The sequence below is a fragment of the Scyliorhinus torazame genome, chromosome 1, assembly GCF_047496885.1.
Source record: "Scyliorhinus torazame isolate Kashiwa2021f chromosome 1, sScyTor2.1, whole genome shotgun sequence".
In the NCBI taxonomy this organism is placed as follows: domain Eukaryota; kingdom Metazoa; phylum Chordata; class Chondrichthyes; order Carcharhiniformes; family Scyliorhinidae; genus Scyliorhinus; species Scyliorhinus torazame.
In genome coordinates this window covers 30,175,235-30,192,507 of record NC_092707.1, presented here as the reverse complement: position 1 = coordinate 30,192,507, position 17,273 = coordinate 30,175,235, and the positions used below count along the sequence as shown (strand labels likewise).

At 46.2% G+C, this 17,273-nt stretch overlaps 1 protein-coding gene across 1 annotated transcript in view; it reads right to left on the bottom strand.

Moving 5' to 3' along the window:
• The window catches only part of tchp (trichoplein, keratin filament binding), a 62,080-nt gene that overhangs the window by 13,641 nt on the left and 31,166 nt on the right, over positions 1–17,273 (bottom strand). The window contains exons 4-8 of the mRNA XM_072479980.1: positions 8,022–8,078; positions 6,021–6,089; positions 3,134–3,307; positions 1,673–1,785; positions 483–549 (exon numbers count right to left, since the gene is read on the bottom strand). Coding sequence (XP_072336081.1) covers positions 483–549; positions 1,673–1,785; positions 3,134–3,307; positions 6,021–6,089; positions 8,022–8,078 — 480 coding nt within the window. The remainder of the gene's footprint in view (positions 1–482; positions 550–1,672; positions 1,786–3,133; positions 3,308–6,020; positions 6,090–8,021; positions 8,079–17,273) is intronic.

The window sequence follows — 17,273 nt, the reverse complement described above, 5'->3', positions numbered from 1 at the left end:
GACAAGCAATACATTCACCTCCCTGCCCTTCTCATTAACAGTTCAGTGAAGTATGCTGAAAGATAAATCATGCTTTGAAAGTCCAGAAACAAAATGAAGCAATCACCCATATCACTAATTACTCCACTTGTGTTGCACTGAGGCACTGTTGATTTGATAGGAATAGCTGCACCTTAACAGTTCATTTTCTATTTAACTTCATACCGCACTGCTTTGCATTACTCAGGGCGTTTCCTCCTTGAACTGCTAAATCCACCAAGTCGTAAGTTAGTTGTTCTTTAGGGTGCTTACTTGGTCTTTTCATTGAAATTCCCCAAACTGTCACATTTTTTATTCTGTCCTTTTCTTCGGTCAAGAAGTGTCAAATTACCAAATGTGCCAAATTAACAAATACGCACCTTACACCCAATCCTGAGCCTATTGGTATAAGACTATTAATGAAAGTTTTGAACTTCCTGATGCTGCAGCACAGGACCCCTTACCAATTCTTCCTGAACCTGCTGTGCGCGTCTCCTCATCTGTGTCTTGTACTGACGATTCAGTATCCGGCTGCAAAGGGGAAGGGAGGACGTTAGCAAGTGAAGTACTCTTTGTTAACAGGACAAGCCCAAAGTTTGAGAGTTCATTCATTGAAGTAAAAAAAATGAAACAGTAAAGTTATCAATTGAAAAAGCCAATGCCAGAGCCCCTCATGACACAAGGCTAGTAGAAAGCAAGTCTCCCCGAAGTCTAAGACAACAATCCTCCTCACGTCTTTCTGTACCTTTCACTATTTGTTACAAATTCTAACCCAAGGAAGCTTTGGAAAGGACAACTTGAGCAGTTTCAAGAGGCTGCTTCAGAGTGGTATATACTAAAGAATCAAAATTGAATCCACTAACTCAGTCATGAAAAAGTGTAGAGAGAGAGCAAGAAAATGATTGACAAATGATGAAAGAAAGCTGCACAAACAAGATGTTTCGTTTTTAAATGGTACAGTGCACTTACGGCTTGCAAACTACAATGACGGTTACAACAATTTAATCAAACATGAAGACAGAATAGTTACCATAAACTATTACCATCCAATGACAGGTCTTCTTTCAATATATTCCCACATCTATATATTATGAAATATTGATTATTACTTATTAGGAACCCCATCCATTTAAGTAATGCAGAAAATGGCGCCGAGCAATACTGAAGAAACTTTCAAGTTGAAGAAAGAGTGAATATTGTTTAAACATGGTGCATTAACAAAAAATGGGGGAAAAAACAGAAGAAGGATTGACATTATCAGGCTAATACGAGTGGAGAGGCGGAACTGAAGAAAAGATTATTGGAAATAATTGTGGGTAGGGAACGTTGCTACTCCTGTACAAGCCTGAACTGGAAATCCCCACTTTCCCGACTTTGTTCTATCCTATGGAAACAAGTCATGATTTGCAAATAAAGAGCATCAACCCTCCCCCAACAACAGTCATAACCTCTTAATTACCACTTTAAGAGGTCTATAAAAACCCCACAGTGCAGGAGACCATTCGGCCCATCAGTCTGCACCGACCCTCTGAAAGAGTGCAAACCAGATGTGTTTTTAAAAAATGTTACAGTGCACTTATGTTTTAAAAATACTGAGACATCGCCAAACAAATCTGAGATGAGTAATGGATTGCAATCTTGTTTCAGTACACACCCCAGCTCAGATTTCTTTCGTCGTAGCTCCAACTGCTTCCTTTCCTCTTCCAGCTCCTCCAGCTCCCATTGCTGTTTCAACAATTTCTCCTGTTCTGCTTTGAGATTCTTGGCCTGAAGAATAGCAGACCTGGATTAAATTAGATCTCCACAAATACTCACCAGCAATGCTAATGTCCATTGATGATAGTAAACAATTCTTGGAGCAACCTTCTCTTCACACAAAGGTTTGAATTATTGCATGAATCACAAAACCTCAATTTCTCTCTTAATGTCAGGACTAGTTCACCTGATAAAGGATGGAATTTATACCCTTAACCATTACCATGGGCTACCAAAATGTAACAGGGATTGTTAAATTTCTCAAAGACAGATAACTGGAGAAGATGATCACAATTTACAAAATGAAATGTCATATTTGATTTATCTCCCTATCTTTCTTGAAGGTACCAATTAATGTTTGGCCTGAATTTTACGCTCTCCCCGGCGGGTTTTGAGGCGGTGAGTGGGGAGTGAAATTGCATGGATGGGATTACCACTTGGATCCTGCCTGTTCCTCACCCGACGCCATTTTATGATGGGGCGGGGAAGCCTGCTCTTGCCCCTATTCCTTCTACGTGAGGACAGAAATCCCATCTGCTGCCCATCCAACACTCATTACAGTGTCAACTGGCAACGGGCCTATCACAGTCGGCTGAGATGTGCCAAGTGCCTGCCATACTGAAAATTAGACCCCAAAGTAAGCTTTCTCAGATACCATCAACCTTCAGGATCTATATTTAAGGAGAGAGACAGAACACCTCCAGGAACTATAGATCAGTCAGCTTAATATTGGTAGTAGAAGAGCTAATGGAATCCTTAATAAAGGAGAATACCAAAATCCATCTAGAAACCAAAAATTTTAAAATGAATAACCAACATCAATTTGAAAAGAGAAAGTTTTTCTTGGCCAATGTCATTGAATTCTTTGAAGGGCTAACAGAGACAATAGACAAGGATAATGTCTTAGATGTCATCTACCTAGACTTCCAAAAAGCCTTTGCTAAGGCACCACTGTATTAGGTTAGAGAATGCAGAGTTGAAGGACAAGTGACAGAACTGAAAGCTGTTGACTGCAAGACAGAATGCAGGGAGTCGGGGTATCAGTGATATGACCACTGTTGTTCCCAATTAGTACAATCAATTTAGAATTCAGAATCAAAAACAATTTCTAAATTTGCGGACAGCACCAAATTAGGAGAGACAGTCAACATTGTCCCTAAAGCTGTTGCATGTCAAACTGGTGGTCAATCCATTATGTCGATTTATCCATCTGAAATTATTGTGCACGAGTGGCAAAGCCACAATGTACGGTTTGATTGGATCTGTGCATTGAAGAAATGCAGTAGAGGTGGATCTCTGAAACAGCTCCTCCCCTATGTATTAAAAGTATTTATTCAGGCAAAAGGAAATCGGTTCTTACCTCAACTTCCCGTAAACGCAGTTCCTCCATTTGCTGGCGCAGAATTTCTGCCTGCTTCATGTCTTCCTGTCTTCTCCGCTCCTTTTCCTGTCTGATTCGTTCCATGGCCTGCTTTCTTGCAATTTCATATTCATTTTCTAATCTTTTCTTCGCCTCAATATCTGCCTCTTCTTTCTAAATTTGCAAAAACACGAGAAACAAATAAATTTGCCATGGTTTCTCACTATACTTATTATAATACTGCAGACCTTCTAACTGAGCAACAAAGGAGATCCCTTAATTATTATAAAACAATTGTGTCAATTACGCATATAAGAAATATATTCCTAAATATAGAAAATGCTCAAATTGCTTAGCAAATCAGACATCATCTAAAAAAAAGGAAGGTTACTGCTTTAAAAGGCACCTTCTGTCACAGTTAAATAGGAATCTTTATCTATCGCTTTGAAAATTAAGATGCGTACACTTGGCTCCACTCAAATGAGCATATTTTGAGGACATTTTTGAGGACATTACCAGTGTGGTAGATAATGGGGAGCCAATGGATGTGGTATATCTGGAATTCCAGAAAGTTTTTGACAAGGTGCCACACAAAAGGTTGCTGCATAAGATAAAGATGCATGGCATTAAGGGTAAAGTAGTAGCATGGATAAAGGATTGGTTAATTAATAGAAAACAAAGAGTGGGGATTAATGGATGTTTCTCTGGTTGGCAATCAGTAGCTAGTGGTGTCCCTCAGGGATCAATGTTGGTCCCACAATTGTTCACAATTTACATAGATGATTTGGAGTTGGGGACCAAGTGCAATATGTCCACATTTGCAGACGACACTAAGATGAGTGGTAAAGCAAAAAGTGCAGAGGATACCGGAAGTCTGCAGAGGGATTTGGATAGGTTAAGTGAATGGGCTAGGGTCTGGCAGATGAAATACAATGTTGACAAATGTGAGGTTATCCATTTTAGTAGGAACAACAGCAAAAGGGATTATTATTTAAATGATAAAATATTGAAACATGCTGCTGTGCAGAGAGACCTGCGTGTGCTTGTGCATGAGTCGCAAAGTTGGTTTACAAGTGCAACAGGTGATTAAGAAAGCAAATGGAATTTTGTCCTTCATTGCTAGAGGGATGGAGTTTAAGACTAGGGAGCTTATGCGGCAATTGTATAAGGTGTTAGTGAGGCCACACCTGGGGTATTGTGTTCAGTTTTGGACTCCTTACCTGAGAAAGGACGTACTGGCGCTGGAGGGTGTGCAGAGGAGATGCACTAGGTTAATCCCAGAGCTGAAGGGGTTATATTACGAGGAGAGGTTGAGTAGACTGGGACTGTACTCGTTGGAATTTAGAAGGATGCAGGGGGATCTTATGGAAACATATAAAATTATGAAGGGACTAGATAGGATAGATGCGGGCAGGTTGTTTCAACTGGCGGATGAAAGCAGAACTAGGGGGCATACCCTCAAAATAAGGGGAAGTAGATTTAGGACTGAGCTTAGGAGGAACTTCTTCACCCAAAGTGTTGTGAATCTATGGAATTCCTTGCCCAGTGAAGCAGTTGAGGCTCCTTCATTAAATGTTTTTAAGATAAAGATAGTTTTTTGAAGAATAAAGGGATTAAGGGTTATGGTGTTCGGGCCGGAAAGTGGAGCTGAGTCCACAAAAGATCAGCCATGATCTCATTGAATGGCGGAGCAGGCTCGAGGGGCCAGATGACCTACTCCTGCTCATAGTTCTTATGCTCTTATATGAAAGGAATCCCCACAGCGGCTGTGTTTTTTCTACAATACTCTTACTCTCAGAAACTGTGGCATATTTTATTTGCAGCTGTCACAGTTTGGGATTTTTTTTGTGATAATTTTCCACAGAAATGATTTCGAAAAAGTTATATTCAAGTTTTGGCTTTGAAAAAAAGTGGATTTGCACAGGTTTAAAAAAGGCCACTATCTGCAGGTATTTGCAGAATATATTGAAACCTGACATTGCTACTGTTCTCCAGGACAAGCAAGAACAATAAGGTTGTGATCTCATCTCAGGAGCTTCCAGTAAACACGGTGTGGAGTTGGAATGCCTCTTTGTTTTCAGCTCGACATGAAGCTGGTGCCAAAGAGAGGGAATGACTTCCATTATCAGCTTTACTGGCCAAATTCTGCATGGGAGGAACATTCAGAAACCAAGCCCCAACTTCCTGAGGGGACAAAAGGGAAGGGAATAAAGATCCATATAATTTTATTTGAATGTTTTTTGTGGAAGAAAGCCGCAAGGCAGTCAAGCCCAACAAAAGCTGGGAATAGTTTAGAACGCAAGAGGCAGTTATTGGGTTGAAGCCAACCAAACCAACTTGCTAATGTAGGGAAGAAAAGCATCTTTATTATTTTGCATTTAGGGAAGAAAAGCATCTTTATTATTTTGCTTTTAGGGAAGAAAAGCATCTTTATTATTTTGCATTATTACCCAAAGCTAAGTTGTTTGAATTAAAGACAAATAAACAGTCATAGCTATTGCCCTGTATGCTCACAATGTGAAATAAAACAGCTCAACTATTCAGATCTAGCCTTATCTCACCAAGTGTTTGCTTCATCTGCATTTGGAAAGGTTTCAGAAATCTAGAAGATACAAATATCCAGTGCAGATTCCAATAGATAACCCGATTGTTATTGGGTTATATTATCAAATTGTTGGATATTGGATAGTGCAGTCACACTCCCAAAACATAAAACACTTAGGCGGCTTAAGGGAGTAACTAGCACCACTGTACCCGAGAAAATATCTAAGGCGAGGTCTGAAGGTCCTAAATTTATAATCAGACCCATAACCACAATTTGTGTCTACATCACTGTATATGGTTAGGAGATTTGATGATCTGAAACGTCAAAATGTTGTTTCATTACCTGCCGTTTTTCTGTGAGCTGTGAAGACCAGCTGTCTGTCACGTGCATGTTGTGCAATTCTGACTGGATCTATATCCAAAATAAATAAGAACCAAGAAATTGATTGATGATCAACAGCTCCATTATCATTGTATCATGTGATTACCAGAAGACAAACTGGAGAAGATCTCAGACCTTTCTTACTGAGCAGTCCTTATGTTTCCACGGTATTTCAATTTTAAATAGGGCTCCTAAAAATGGTATGAGAGAGAGTTACTGCAACAGGCTCATATTTCAAACTAACTTGGGTCTCTAATTATGGTTCCCATTTCTAAAATCTGTTGTTCTTCATGTGCAAACACTGCAGTTTTTCAAACCACATTTTCAGAGCACCCCAGCTGGGCTTTCCCCAGGTTCAAATAAATTCTCACTCCAGTAACATTCTTCATGCGATTAAAAGTACAATGGTCTGGCCATCCCAGCTGCTACAAGTGACATCACTTCACTGCAAAAACTAGGCTGACTCTCCCATTACAAACTCCACATGGAGTCAGAAATGTCAGCTGTATGTTGCTCACTGTGTCACTGGATTTGTTGGTTTGAATTTGATAAAAGCCATTCCCGCGGCTACTGCCACACACAGTACAGGATAGGGTGCTCTCGGGGGGGTGGGGGGGGGGGGGGGGGGGGGGGGGGGGGGATCTCGGAAACTTACCAGGTGATGCAGGAGGAGGAGGAGGCCTCGGTGGTGGAGTTGAAAGGTAAGTGGGAGGAGGAGTTGGGAGATGAGATCGAAGAGGGGACGTGGGCAGATGCCCTAGGGAGGGTGAATTCTTCCTCTTCGTGCGCGAGGCTCAGCCTCATACAGTTTAAGGTGCTGCACAGGGCACACATGACCGGGACAAGGATGAGCCGGTTCTTTGGGGGTGAGGACAGGTGTGTTAGGTGCTCAGGGAGCCCAGCAAATCACACCCATATGTTCTGGGCATGCTCAGCACTGGAAGAATTTTGGAAGGGCGTAGCGAGGATGGTGTCGAGGGTGGTAGGATCCAGGGTCAGACCGGGCTGGGGGCTCGCAATATTTGGGGTGGCAGAGGAGCCGGGAGTGCAGGAGGCGAAAGAGGCCGGAATTCTGGCCTTTGCGTCCCTGGTAGCCCGGCGAAGGATTCTCCTTCAGTGGAAAGATGCGAGGCCCCCAAGCGTGGAATCCTGGATCAGCGATACGGCAGGGTTCATTAAATTGGAGAGGGTGAAATTCGCCTTGAGAGGGTCGGTACAAGGGTTCTTTAGGCGGTGGCAACCGTTCTTAGACTTTCTGGCAGAACGATAGGCATTGGCCAATGGCGGCAGCAGTTCGGGGGGGGGTTACTTTATTTTTGTTTATGTTATTTACAGTGGAGGGTTTGAGGGGGTGTATACACCTGTTGTGTTAAGTCGGGGTGTTAATGTTAATTTATTATTTATGTACTGGGGTGGAGGGGTTTGGGGGGTTGCTTTTTTAGATTGTGTTTTGTACTTAACCCTGTTGGGTTCTTTTTTCTTTCTCATTTTGTTATTGATATTTTATGAAAACCTTCAATAAAAATTACTTTAAAAAAAAAAAAAGAATTTGATAAAAGCCCGGTACCATGCCCTCAGTGCTGACCTTCATTATAAGCAACACAGGGACCCAATTATAAACACAAAAGAAGTTCATCTTGAAGAGCGGGAGACCAACTGAAGAGCTAGGACAGTGAAGCTGTGCCAAGATTTAAAAAAATGATATACTGAAGCCTTGACGTGTAGAATGTGCAGAATGATTTTTTTTGACTTGGGGGTTGGGGGGAATTGTTTAACCTATGAAAGATAACTATTTGGATAAGTGATAAAACAAAATGCTCATTGCCCTTTCTCAGCATTGCTTCAAAGCATTGTGTTCAGGTTGAAGCTGCTATCCACCAAAACTACCAGGTACAGACATTCATTCACAACTGGACAAAAATCAGCCAGCTTCTCCTCCTCTGCGAGATAGCCACTACTCACTTTACGCAGTTCTTTATTGTTCGTCTTCCAGTGTTCATGCAACAGTTGTTCAGCAACCTGAGGTCAGAGGCACAGAAATGTTAGTGCAAATTGCATAGTGTCTCAACAGTTGTAATGACAGCTGTGAAACTAAATTGCCAGCAAAGAGTCAGAGAACAAAGAACAAAGAAGTAAGAAGTCTAACAAGTTTGTTTCAAATCCCTAGCTTTCGGAACACTGCTCATTCCTCAGGTGAATGAAGAGGTATGTTCCAGAAACATATATATATATTATATATATATATATTATATAGACAAAGTCAAAGATACAAGACCATGTTTTGAATGCGAGCATTTGCAGGTAATTAAGTCTTTACAGATCCAGAGAGAGGGGTAACCCCAGGTTAAAGAGGTGTGAATTGTCTCAAGCCAGGACAGTTGGTAAGGCCAAGCCGGATGGTGGGGGATGAATGTAATGCGACATGAATCCAAGGTCCCGGTTGAGGCCGTTCTCATGTGTGCGGAACCTGGCTATAAGTTTCTGCTCGCCGATTTTGCATTGTCACGCGTCCTGAAGGCCGGCTTGGAGAACGCTTACCCGGAGATCAGAGGCTGAATGCCCTTGACTGCTGAAGTGTTCCCCGACTGGAAGGGAACATTCCTGCCTGGTGATTGTCACGCGATGTCCGTTCATCCGTTGTCACAGTGTCTGCATGGTCTCGCCAATGTACCACGCTTCGGGACATCCTTTGCTGTAGCGTATGAGGTAGACAACGTTGGCCGAGTCGCACGAGTATGTACCGCGTACCTGGTGGGTGGTGTTCTCATGTGTAATGGTGGTACCCATGTCGATGATCTGGCACGTCTTGCAGAGATTACCACGGCAGGGTTGTGTGGTGTCGTGGTCGCTGTTCTGAAGGCTGGGTAGTTTGCTGCAAACAATGGTTTGTTTGAGGTTGCGCGGTTGTTTGAAGGCAAGTAGTGGGGGTGTGGGGATGACCTTGGCAAGATGTTCATCTTCATCGATGACGTGCTGAAGGCTGCGAAGAAGATGTTGTAGTTTCTCCGGGGAAGTACTGGACGACGAAGGGTACTCTGTCGGTTGTATCCCGTGTTTGTCTTCTGAGGAGGTCAGTGAGGTTTTTTGCTGTGGCACGTTGGAACTGTCAATCGATGAGTCGAGCACCATATCCCATTCGTACGAGGGCATTTTTCAGCGTCTGTAGAGGTCTGTTATGCTCCTCCTCGTCTGAGCAGATCCTGTGTATACGGAGGGCTTGTCCATAGGGGATGGCTTCTTTAAATCCTACCAACTGTCCTGGCTTGAGACAATTCACACCTTGGGCCAAGCAGTTGCCATACTAGGCTGTGATGCAGCCAGATTAGGTGCTTTCTATGGTGCATCTGTAAAAGTTGGTAAGAGTGTGCTTTTAAAACTTGCGCTTTTAAAAATCAAGAAACAGGTGCCGTGGCTGATGAGGGAGAGAGAGGAAGTTGGGCACAGAGAGGCATGACCCTGGCTGGGCTGGACACTGGGCAGGCTGGGGGAGGGGGGACTGGGGTGATTCACCCAGGGAACTGAGGCAGCCACTGCCACGGCCTACAAGGCAGCCATCTTGCTGCACACCCCACTGACCACCCACCGTGGCCCCTAGTTCTGCAGAGTATGGGTGCTCCCACACCTGCACCCCAGCCACCTCCCACCCCACCCTCCGCTATACCACTGACGAATGTGATATAAAATAGTTACTTTAGAGATATTAGTTAATGTAATGTAGAGGTAGGCCAGTCTAATTCTGGTGAGTTCACAGACAAAGGATTTCAGACCGCATGGCAAAGCAAGGAAGAGGTGTGTCCACCAAAGGAGGAGAAAAGGATGCTGGGTAATAGGGGCCAGAGGAAGGGATTGGAAGTGAGCCAATCAGAATATATCAACAGGTCAGGAGGGATATAGGATGACCTATGGGAATCGTGTATGTGAAACTTGATGCCATTTGAATGTATCAGTACAGACTCCTTTGTTCTACAGCCTCACTTGATTCCAGAAGTCTACGAAGCAGGATGTGCTTTGTGCTCCTGAGAATTGAGGAAAGCTTGCAAGCTAAATAAAATAACTAATGCTGTACCTGCAAATCCATCTCGACTTTTATTGAGGCCAGACTGACGGGTAAAGAAACTTGGGATTTCACACCACACCCCCCCAAACCAGCCACAATCAGAGCATCATGCTGCCCACCCAAGGGCAATGCCCCCAGTAGCCCCTATAGGGGCACTGGACGGGGACCGTGGAGCGTACCACTGGCAAGGGCAGCAACAGCCGACAGCACCCCTTGGCAGCAGGGATAGGCACCAGGGCCAGAGGCCCCACAGTACCACGTGCCATCGGAGCCAGGGGTAGAGTCCACAGTGCCAACCAGGGCCACTGTGAATCACGTTGAATCTGGTTGGGCACGGGGGTATGCACTATGCTAACATGTTGGCCTTTCACCCCCTGCAGACACTGGATATTGGAATTCAACCAGCAATGGCGGCCTTCCTATTTCTTAGTTGCCACAGCCCTGGGTGACGCACTGTGGCTGTACGAGATGGAACTGCTCGAGGGAGAGGAAGTGGCAGCAGCAGTGCCTGCCCCAGAGGAACAGGAGGCATCGCTGAGGATGGAGAGCCGGCAGCCCAACAGGCTGAGGAGGAGGAGGTGCAAAGGAGGCGTGCATCGGCAACGCCTGCCATTCGAGGATTTTCACAGTAACTTCATTGAAGCCTACTCGTGACAATAAGCGATTTTCATTTCATTTCACCTGTCAGACCGGGCATTACATAGAAGACTTCAGCTGAGCAGGGGAACAGTGCGACATATCTGCCAGATGATGGCATACCTGGTACCGTGGGGGAATAGGGGAGGGTACCCGCTCCCGATGGCAATCAAGGTGAAAGTTGCCAAGTACGTCTGCGTCACGAGCTCCCTCCAGGCGCCGAGTGGGTAACTGTCTGGTATCTCTCAGAGCTCGCTGCACAGGTGCACCCGCGCCTTGGCGGAGGCCCTATATGCCCAGTCAGGACAATGCATCTATTTCAATGTGGACCGAGCCCGGGCAGTGGGGTTCACCGCCATCACAGAGATGCCCTTGGTCCGGGGGTGATCAACAGGTTGCATGTCGCCTTACGAGCACCTGCCGATGACAGGCCGCTCTACACAAACCGAAAGGTGTTCCACTCGATGAACGTGCAGCTGGTGTGTGACTATCAGATGCGCATCATGCACGCCTGCACCTGATACCCAGGCAGTGTGCATGACACCTTCAACTCGGCACACTCAATGATACCCGGTCTCTTCGAGGGGTATCCCCGGCTGGCGGTTGGTTCCTGGGCGACAGGGGTTATCCGCTGCAGTCGTGGCTGATGCGCCTATCCGGAAGCCACAGACCAACGCAGAGACCCACTACAACAACGCCACGCAGGGACCATGTGAGTGATTGAGCAGTGCTTCGGCATCCTGAGCAGGAGATTTCCCTTGACAGAAATCTTTGGATCCTCGCTGTCTTCAGGGGATGTCCCGGAGGACTGGAGAATAGCCAATGTTGTTCCTCTGTTTAAGAAGGGTGGCAGGGATAATCCCGGGAACTACAGGCCGGTGAGCCTTACTTCAGTGGTAGGGAAATTACTGGAGAGAATTCTTCGAGACAGGATCTACTCCCATTTGGAAGCAAATGGACGTATTAGTGAGAGGCAGCACGGTTTTGTGAAGGGGAGGTCGTGTCTCACTAACTTGATCGAGTTTTTCGAGGAGGTCACTAAGATGATTGATGCAGGTAGGGCAGTAGATGTTGTCTATATGGACTTCAGTAAGGCCTTTGACAAGGTCCCTCATGGTAGACTAGTACAAAAGGTGAAGTCACACGGGATCAGGGGTGAACTGGCAAGGTGGATACAGAACTGGCTAGGCCATAGAAGGCAGAGGGTAGCAATGGAGGGATGCTTTTCTAATTGGAGGGCTGTGACCAGTGGTGTTCCACAGGGATCAGTGCTGGGACCTTTGCTCTTTGTAGTATATATAAATGATTTGGAGGAAAATGTAACTGGTCTGATTAGTAAGTTTGCAGACGACACAAAGGTTGGTGGAATTGCGGATAGCGATGAGGACTGTCTGAGGATACAGCAGGATTTAGATTGTCTGGAGACTTGGGCGGAGAGATGGCAGATGGAGTTTAACCTGGACAAATGTGAGGTAATGCATTTTGGAAGGGCTAATGCAGGTAGGGAATATACAGTGAATGGTAGAACCCTCAAGAGTATTGAAAGTCAAAGAGATCTAGGAGTACAGGTCCACAGATCACTGAAAGGGGCTACACAGGTGGAGAAGGTAGTCAAGAAGGCATACGGCATGCTTGCCTTCATTGGCCGGGGCATTGAGTATAAGAATTGGCAAGTCATGTTGCAGCTGTATAGAACCTTAGTTAGGCCACACTTGGAGTATAGTGTTCAATTCTGGTCGCCACACTACCAGAAGGATGTGGAGGCTTTAGAGAGGGTGCAGAAGAGATTTACCAGAATGTTGCCTGGTATGGAGGGCATAAGCTATGAGGAGCGATTGAATAAACTCGGTTTGTTCTCACTGGAACGAAGGAGGTTGAGGGGCGACCTGATAGAGGTATACAAAATTATGAGGGGCATAGACAGAGTGGATAGTCAGAGGCTTTTCCCCAGGGTAGAGGGGTCAATTACTAGGGGGCATAGGTTTAAGGTGAGAGGGGCAAAGTTTAGAGTAGATGTACGAGGCAAGTTTTTTACGCAGAGGGTAGTGGGTGCCTGGAACTCACTACCGGAGGAGGTAGTGGAGGCAGGGACGATAGGGACATTTAAGGGGCATCTTGACAAATATATGAATAGGATGGGAATAGAAGGATACGGACCCAGGAAGTGTAGAAGATTGTAGTTTAGTCGGGCAGTATGGTCGGCACGGGCTTGGAGGGCCGAAGGGCCTGTTCCTGTGCTGTACATTTCTTTGTTCTTTGTTTGTTCTTTGAGATACAAAAGTCTGAGAACACGCACAAACAGATTCAAAAACAGCTTCTTCCCCGCTGTTACCAGACTCCTAAACGACCGTCTTATGGACTGACCTCATTAACACTACCCCCTGTATGTTTCACCCGATGCCATGTAGTTACATTGCGTACCGTGTGTTGCCCTATTATGTATTTTCTTTTATTTCCTTTTCATGTACTTAATGATCTGTTGAGCTACCCGCAGAAAAATACTTTTCACTGTACCTCGGTACACGTGACAATAAACAAAATCCAATCCAATCCAGATGTGATTCAGGTACCTGGACCGCTCTGGAAGAGCCCTCCAGTATGGCGCTGGGAGGGTCGCCCACATCGTGGCATCCTGCTGCGTCCTCCACTACATCCCGCAGCAGAGGGGCAATGTGCTGGAGGAGGAGGATGAATGCCAGTCCTCATCTGACGAGGAGAATATGAGGGAAAGGGCTCGATGGACAGGACCTCCAGAATATGGCGCCGGAGTGAGACGACTCTCTGCGAGCTCTCCCCAACAGAACCACCTTTTACTTAACTTACAATCGTTCTAACTTTTTTAAAATTTAATTCTAAGACTAACATTATTATTAACCTCTCTCTTTCATCTTTTCTTGCAGGCTTGAATATCCTCCGAGGCCCGTGGAGTGCTTTTAACCTGACTCGACGTGACCTCCTCAACCTGGAAGCGGATCGGGCCCAAACCGGAAGTGAATCCCCGACCTCGATGTGGAGCCGACCTGGACCTCGGAGCTCCCAACCCAGCCTAACAACCGACACCAGCCCCCGGATCATCCGGCCCAGTCCCCGGAGCTCCGGACCCGACCCCCAGCGACGACCGGGCCTACTTCAAGACCCGACCCCAGGAGCGCCCGTGGAGGGAACAGTCCACGGGACCCAGCCCAAAATGCCTCAGGAAGCTCCTGCCCACGACCCAGGACCCCCAAAATGGCGGAGACCCCACGCGGGGACCTGAACGCGCTGCAAGGTATTCCCATGCCCGCAGAATGCCGGGACCCATCTGGATCGCAAATATGCCCCCCCAGCAACCCCTCTACCTCAACCAGCACCCGGGATCCTGCCGGACGCGACCCCGTAAACGTAACCAGCGCCCTGGTCCATGAGGTTGACATGTTTGAGGAATCTACGATATTTTGCAGACGGGTGTTGAAATTCGCAACTGAGCAGAATGTAGAGGTTTTTTTTCAGAAATTGTAAGTAAATGTCCAAGCTCATAGTACATACGTACCAACATAAGAATTCGGGGTAGGGCCACTCTGCCCCTCGAGTCTGCTCTGTCATTCAATTAGATCATGGCTGATCTAATTGTAACTGCACCCACTTTCCCTGCTGGCCCCCGGTAACCTTTCACTTCCCTGTTAATCAAGAATCTATCCAGCTCACTCTTAAAAAATTCAAAGATTCTGCTTCCACTGCCTTTTGAGGAAGTGCATTCCAGAGACTCTCCACCGTCCTGAACGAAAACACAGTTCTCCCCATTGTAAGGGCCCTTCCTGTTGATTCTCTTTTTCCACCCCCCCTTTATTTTATTTTTGTTGTTACCATTCTGACCCATGGATGCTTAATGGACATCTATCTTAGAGGAAGTAAGAAATTCAAAAGTTACAAAATAGAACACTCTGCTAGCTTTCGGGCAGCAGAACTCAGATTTTTCGGCACCTGGGATTCACTTTGATTTGTTGGACAAAGTCCCGTCTTCACATTAAGGATACCCTCCATCGTGTTGTGTGGCATTACCACCATGCAAAATGGGATAGACTTCGAACAGTTCTAGCAACTCGAGACTGGCCATCCATGAGGTGCTGTGGGCCATCAGTAGCAACAAAATTGTATTTAACCACAATCTGCATTCACCTGGCCCGGCATATCACCCACTCTACCGTTACCACCAAGCCAGGGTATAAATCCTGATCCCTCCTCGGGTCGGGTCTTGAAGTAGGCCCGGTCGGGTAGATAGTCGACATTTTTCCCCAAAGGTAGAGGAGTCTAGAACTAGAGGGATAGGTTTAAGGTGAGAAGAGAGAGATAGAAGAGAGACCAGAGGGGAAATTTCTTCACATACAGGGTGGTGAGCATCAAGAATGGGCTGCCAGAGGCAGTGGTAGAGGAGGGTATAATTTTGTCCTTGCAAAAAGCAGTTAGACAGTTACATGGGCAGGGTGGGTATAGAGGGATATGGGCCAAATGAGGCAAGTGGGTCAAGCTTAGTGATAGAAACTGGGCGGCATGGACCAGCTGGGCCGAAGGGCCTGTTTCCATGCTGTAAACATCTATGACTCTATGACTCTGGACCCCGCCAGCGCCCTGGACCTCACCAGACGCAACCACCTACCTTCCACAAGGTCAGACTTCTCCCATCGGACCCCAGGACCATCCAGCCGCAGCCGACGACCGAGGAAGCGAGGGAAACACGGCAGTCTACAGGTTAGACTGAAGCAATGCGATTTCAAGACCCCTCTCCCCATCATACTCCTGGCAAACGTCCAAGCGATCGAAAACAAGCTGGATGAACTTAACGCTAGACTTACCTAACAGAGGGAAGTAAGAGACTGCTGTGTGCTCTGTTTCACAGAGACATGGCTCACCCCCGCCTCACCGGACTGTGCCATACAACCTGAAGGCTTCTCAATTCACCGGGCGGACCGCACCGCGTCAAAGAACAAAGAACAAAGAAATGTACAGCACAGGAACAGGCCCTTCGGCCCTCCAAGCCCGTGCCGACCATACTGCCCGACTAAACTACAATCTTCTACACTTCCTGGGTCCGTATCCTTCTATTCCCATCCTATTCATATATTTGTCAAGATGCCCCTTAAATGTCCCTATCGTCCCTGCTTCCACTACCTCCTCCGGTAGCGAGTTCCAGGCACCCACTACCCTCTGCGTAAAAAACTTGCCTCGTACATCTACTCTAAACCTTGCCCCTCTCACCTTAAACCTATGCCCCCTAGTAATTGACCCCTCTACCCTGGGGAAAAGCCTCTGACTATCCACTCTGTCTATGCCCCTCATAATTTTGTATACCTCTATCAGGTCGCCCCTCAACCTCCTTCGTTCCAGTGAGAACAAACCGAGTTTATTCAACCGCTCCTCATAGCTAATGCCCTCCATACCAGGCAACATTCTGGTAAATCTCTTCTGCACCCTCTCTAAAGCCTCCACATCCTTCTGGTAGTGTGGCGACCAGAATTGAACACTATACTCCAAGTGTGGCCTAACCAAGGTTCTATACAGCTGCAACATGACTTGCCAATTCTTATACTCAATGCCCCGGCCAATGAAGGCAAGCATGCCGTATGCCTTCTTGACTACCTTCTCCACCTGTGTTGCCCCTTTCAATGACCTGTGGACCTGTACTCCTAGATCTCTTTGACTTTCAATACTCTTGAGGGTTCTACCATTCACTGTATATTCCCTAACTGCATTAGACCTTCCAAAATGCATTACCTCACATTTGTCCGGATTAAACTCCATCTGCCATCTCTCCGCCCAAGTCTCCAGACAATCTAAATCCTGCTGTATCCTCAGACAGTCCTCATCGCTATCCGCAATTCCACCAACCTTTGTGTCGTCTGCAAACTTACTAATCAGACCAGTTACATTTTCCTCCAAATCATTTATATATACTACAAACAGCAAAGGTCCCAACACTGATCCCTGTGGAACACCACTGGTCACAGCCCTCCAATTAGAAAAGCATCCCTCCATTGCTACCCTCTGCCTTCTATGGCCTAGCCAGTTCTGTATCCACCTTGCCAGTTCACCCCTGATCCCGTGTGACTTCACCTTTTGTACTAGTCTACCATGAGGGACCTTGTCAAAGGCCTTACTGAAGTCCATATAGACAACATCTACTGCCCTACCTGCATCAATCATCTTAGTGACCTCCTCGAAAAACTCTATCAAGTTAGTGAGACACGACCTCCCCTTCACAAAACCGTGCTGCCTCTCACTAATACGTCCATTTGCTTCCAAATGGGAGTAGATCCTGTCTCGAAGAATTCTCTCCAGTAATTTCCCTACCACTGAAGTAAGGCTCACCGGCCTGTAGTTCCCGGGATTATCCTTGCTACCCTTCTTAAACAGAGGAACAACATTGGCTATTCTCCAGTCCTCCGGGACATCCCCTGAAGACAGCGAGGATCCAAAGATTTCTGTCAAGGCCACAGCAATTTCCTCTCCAGCCTCCTTCAGTATTCTGGGGTAGATCTCATCAGGCC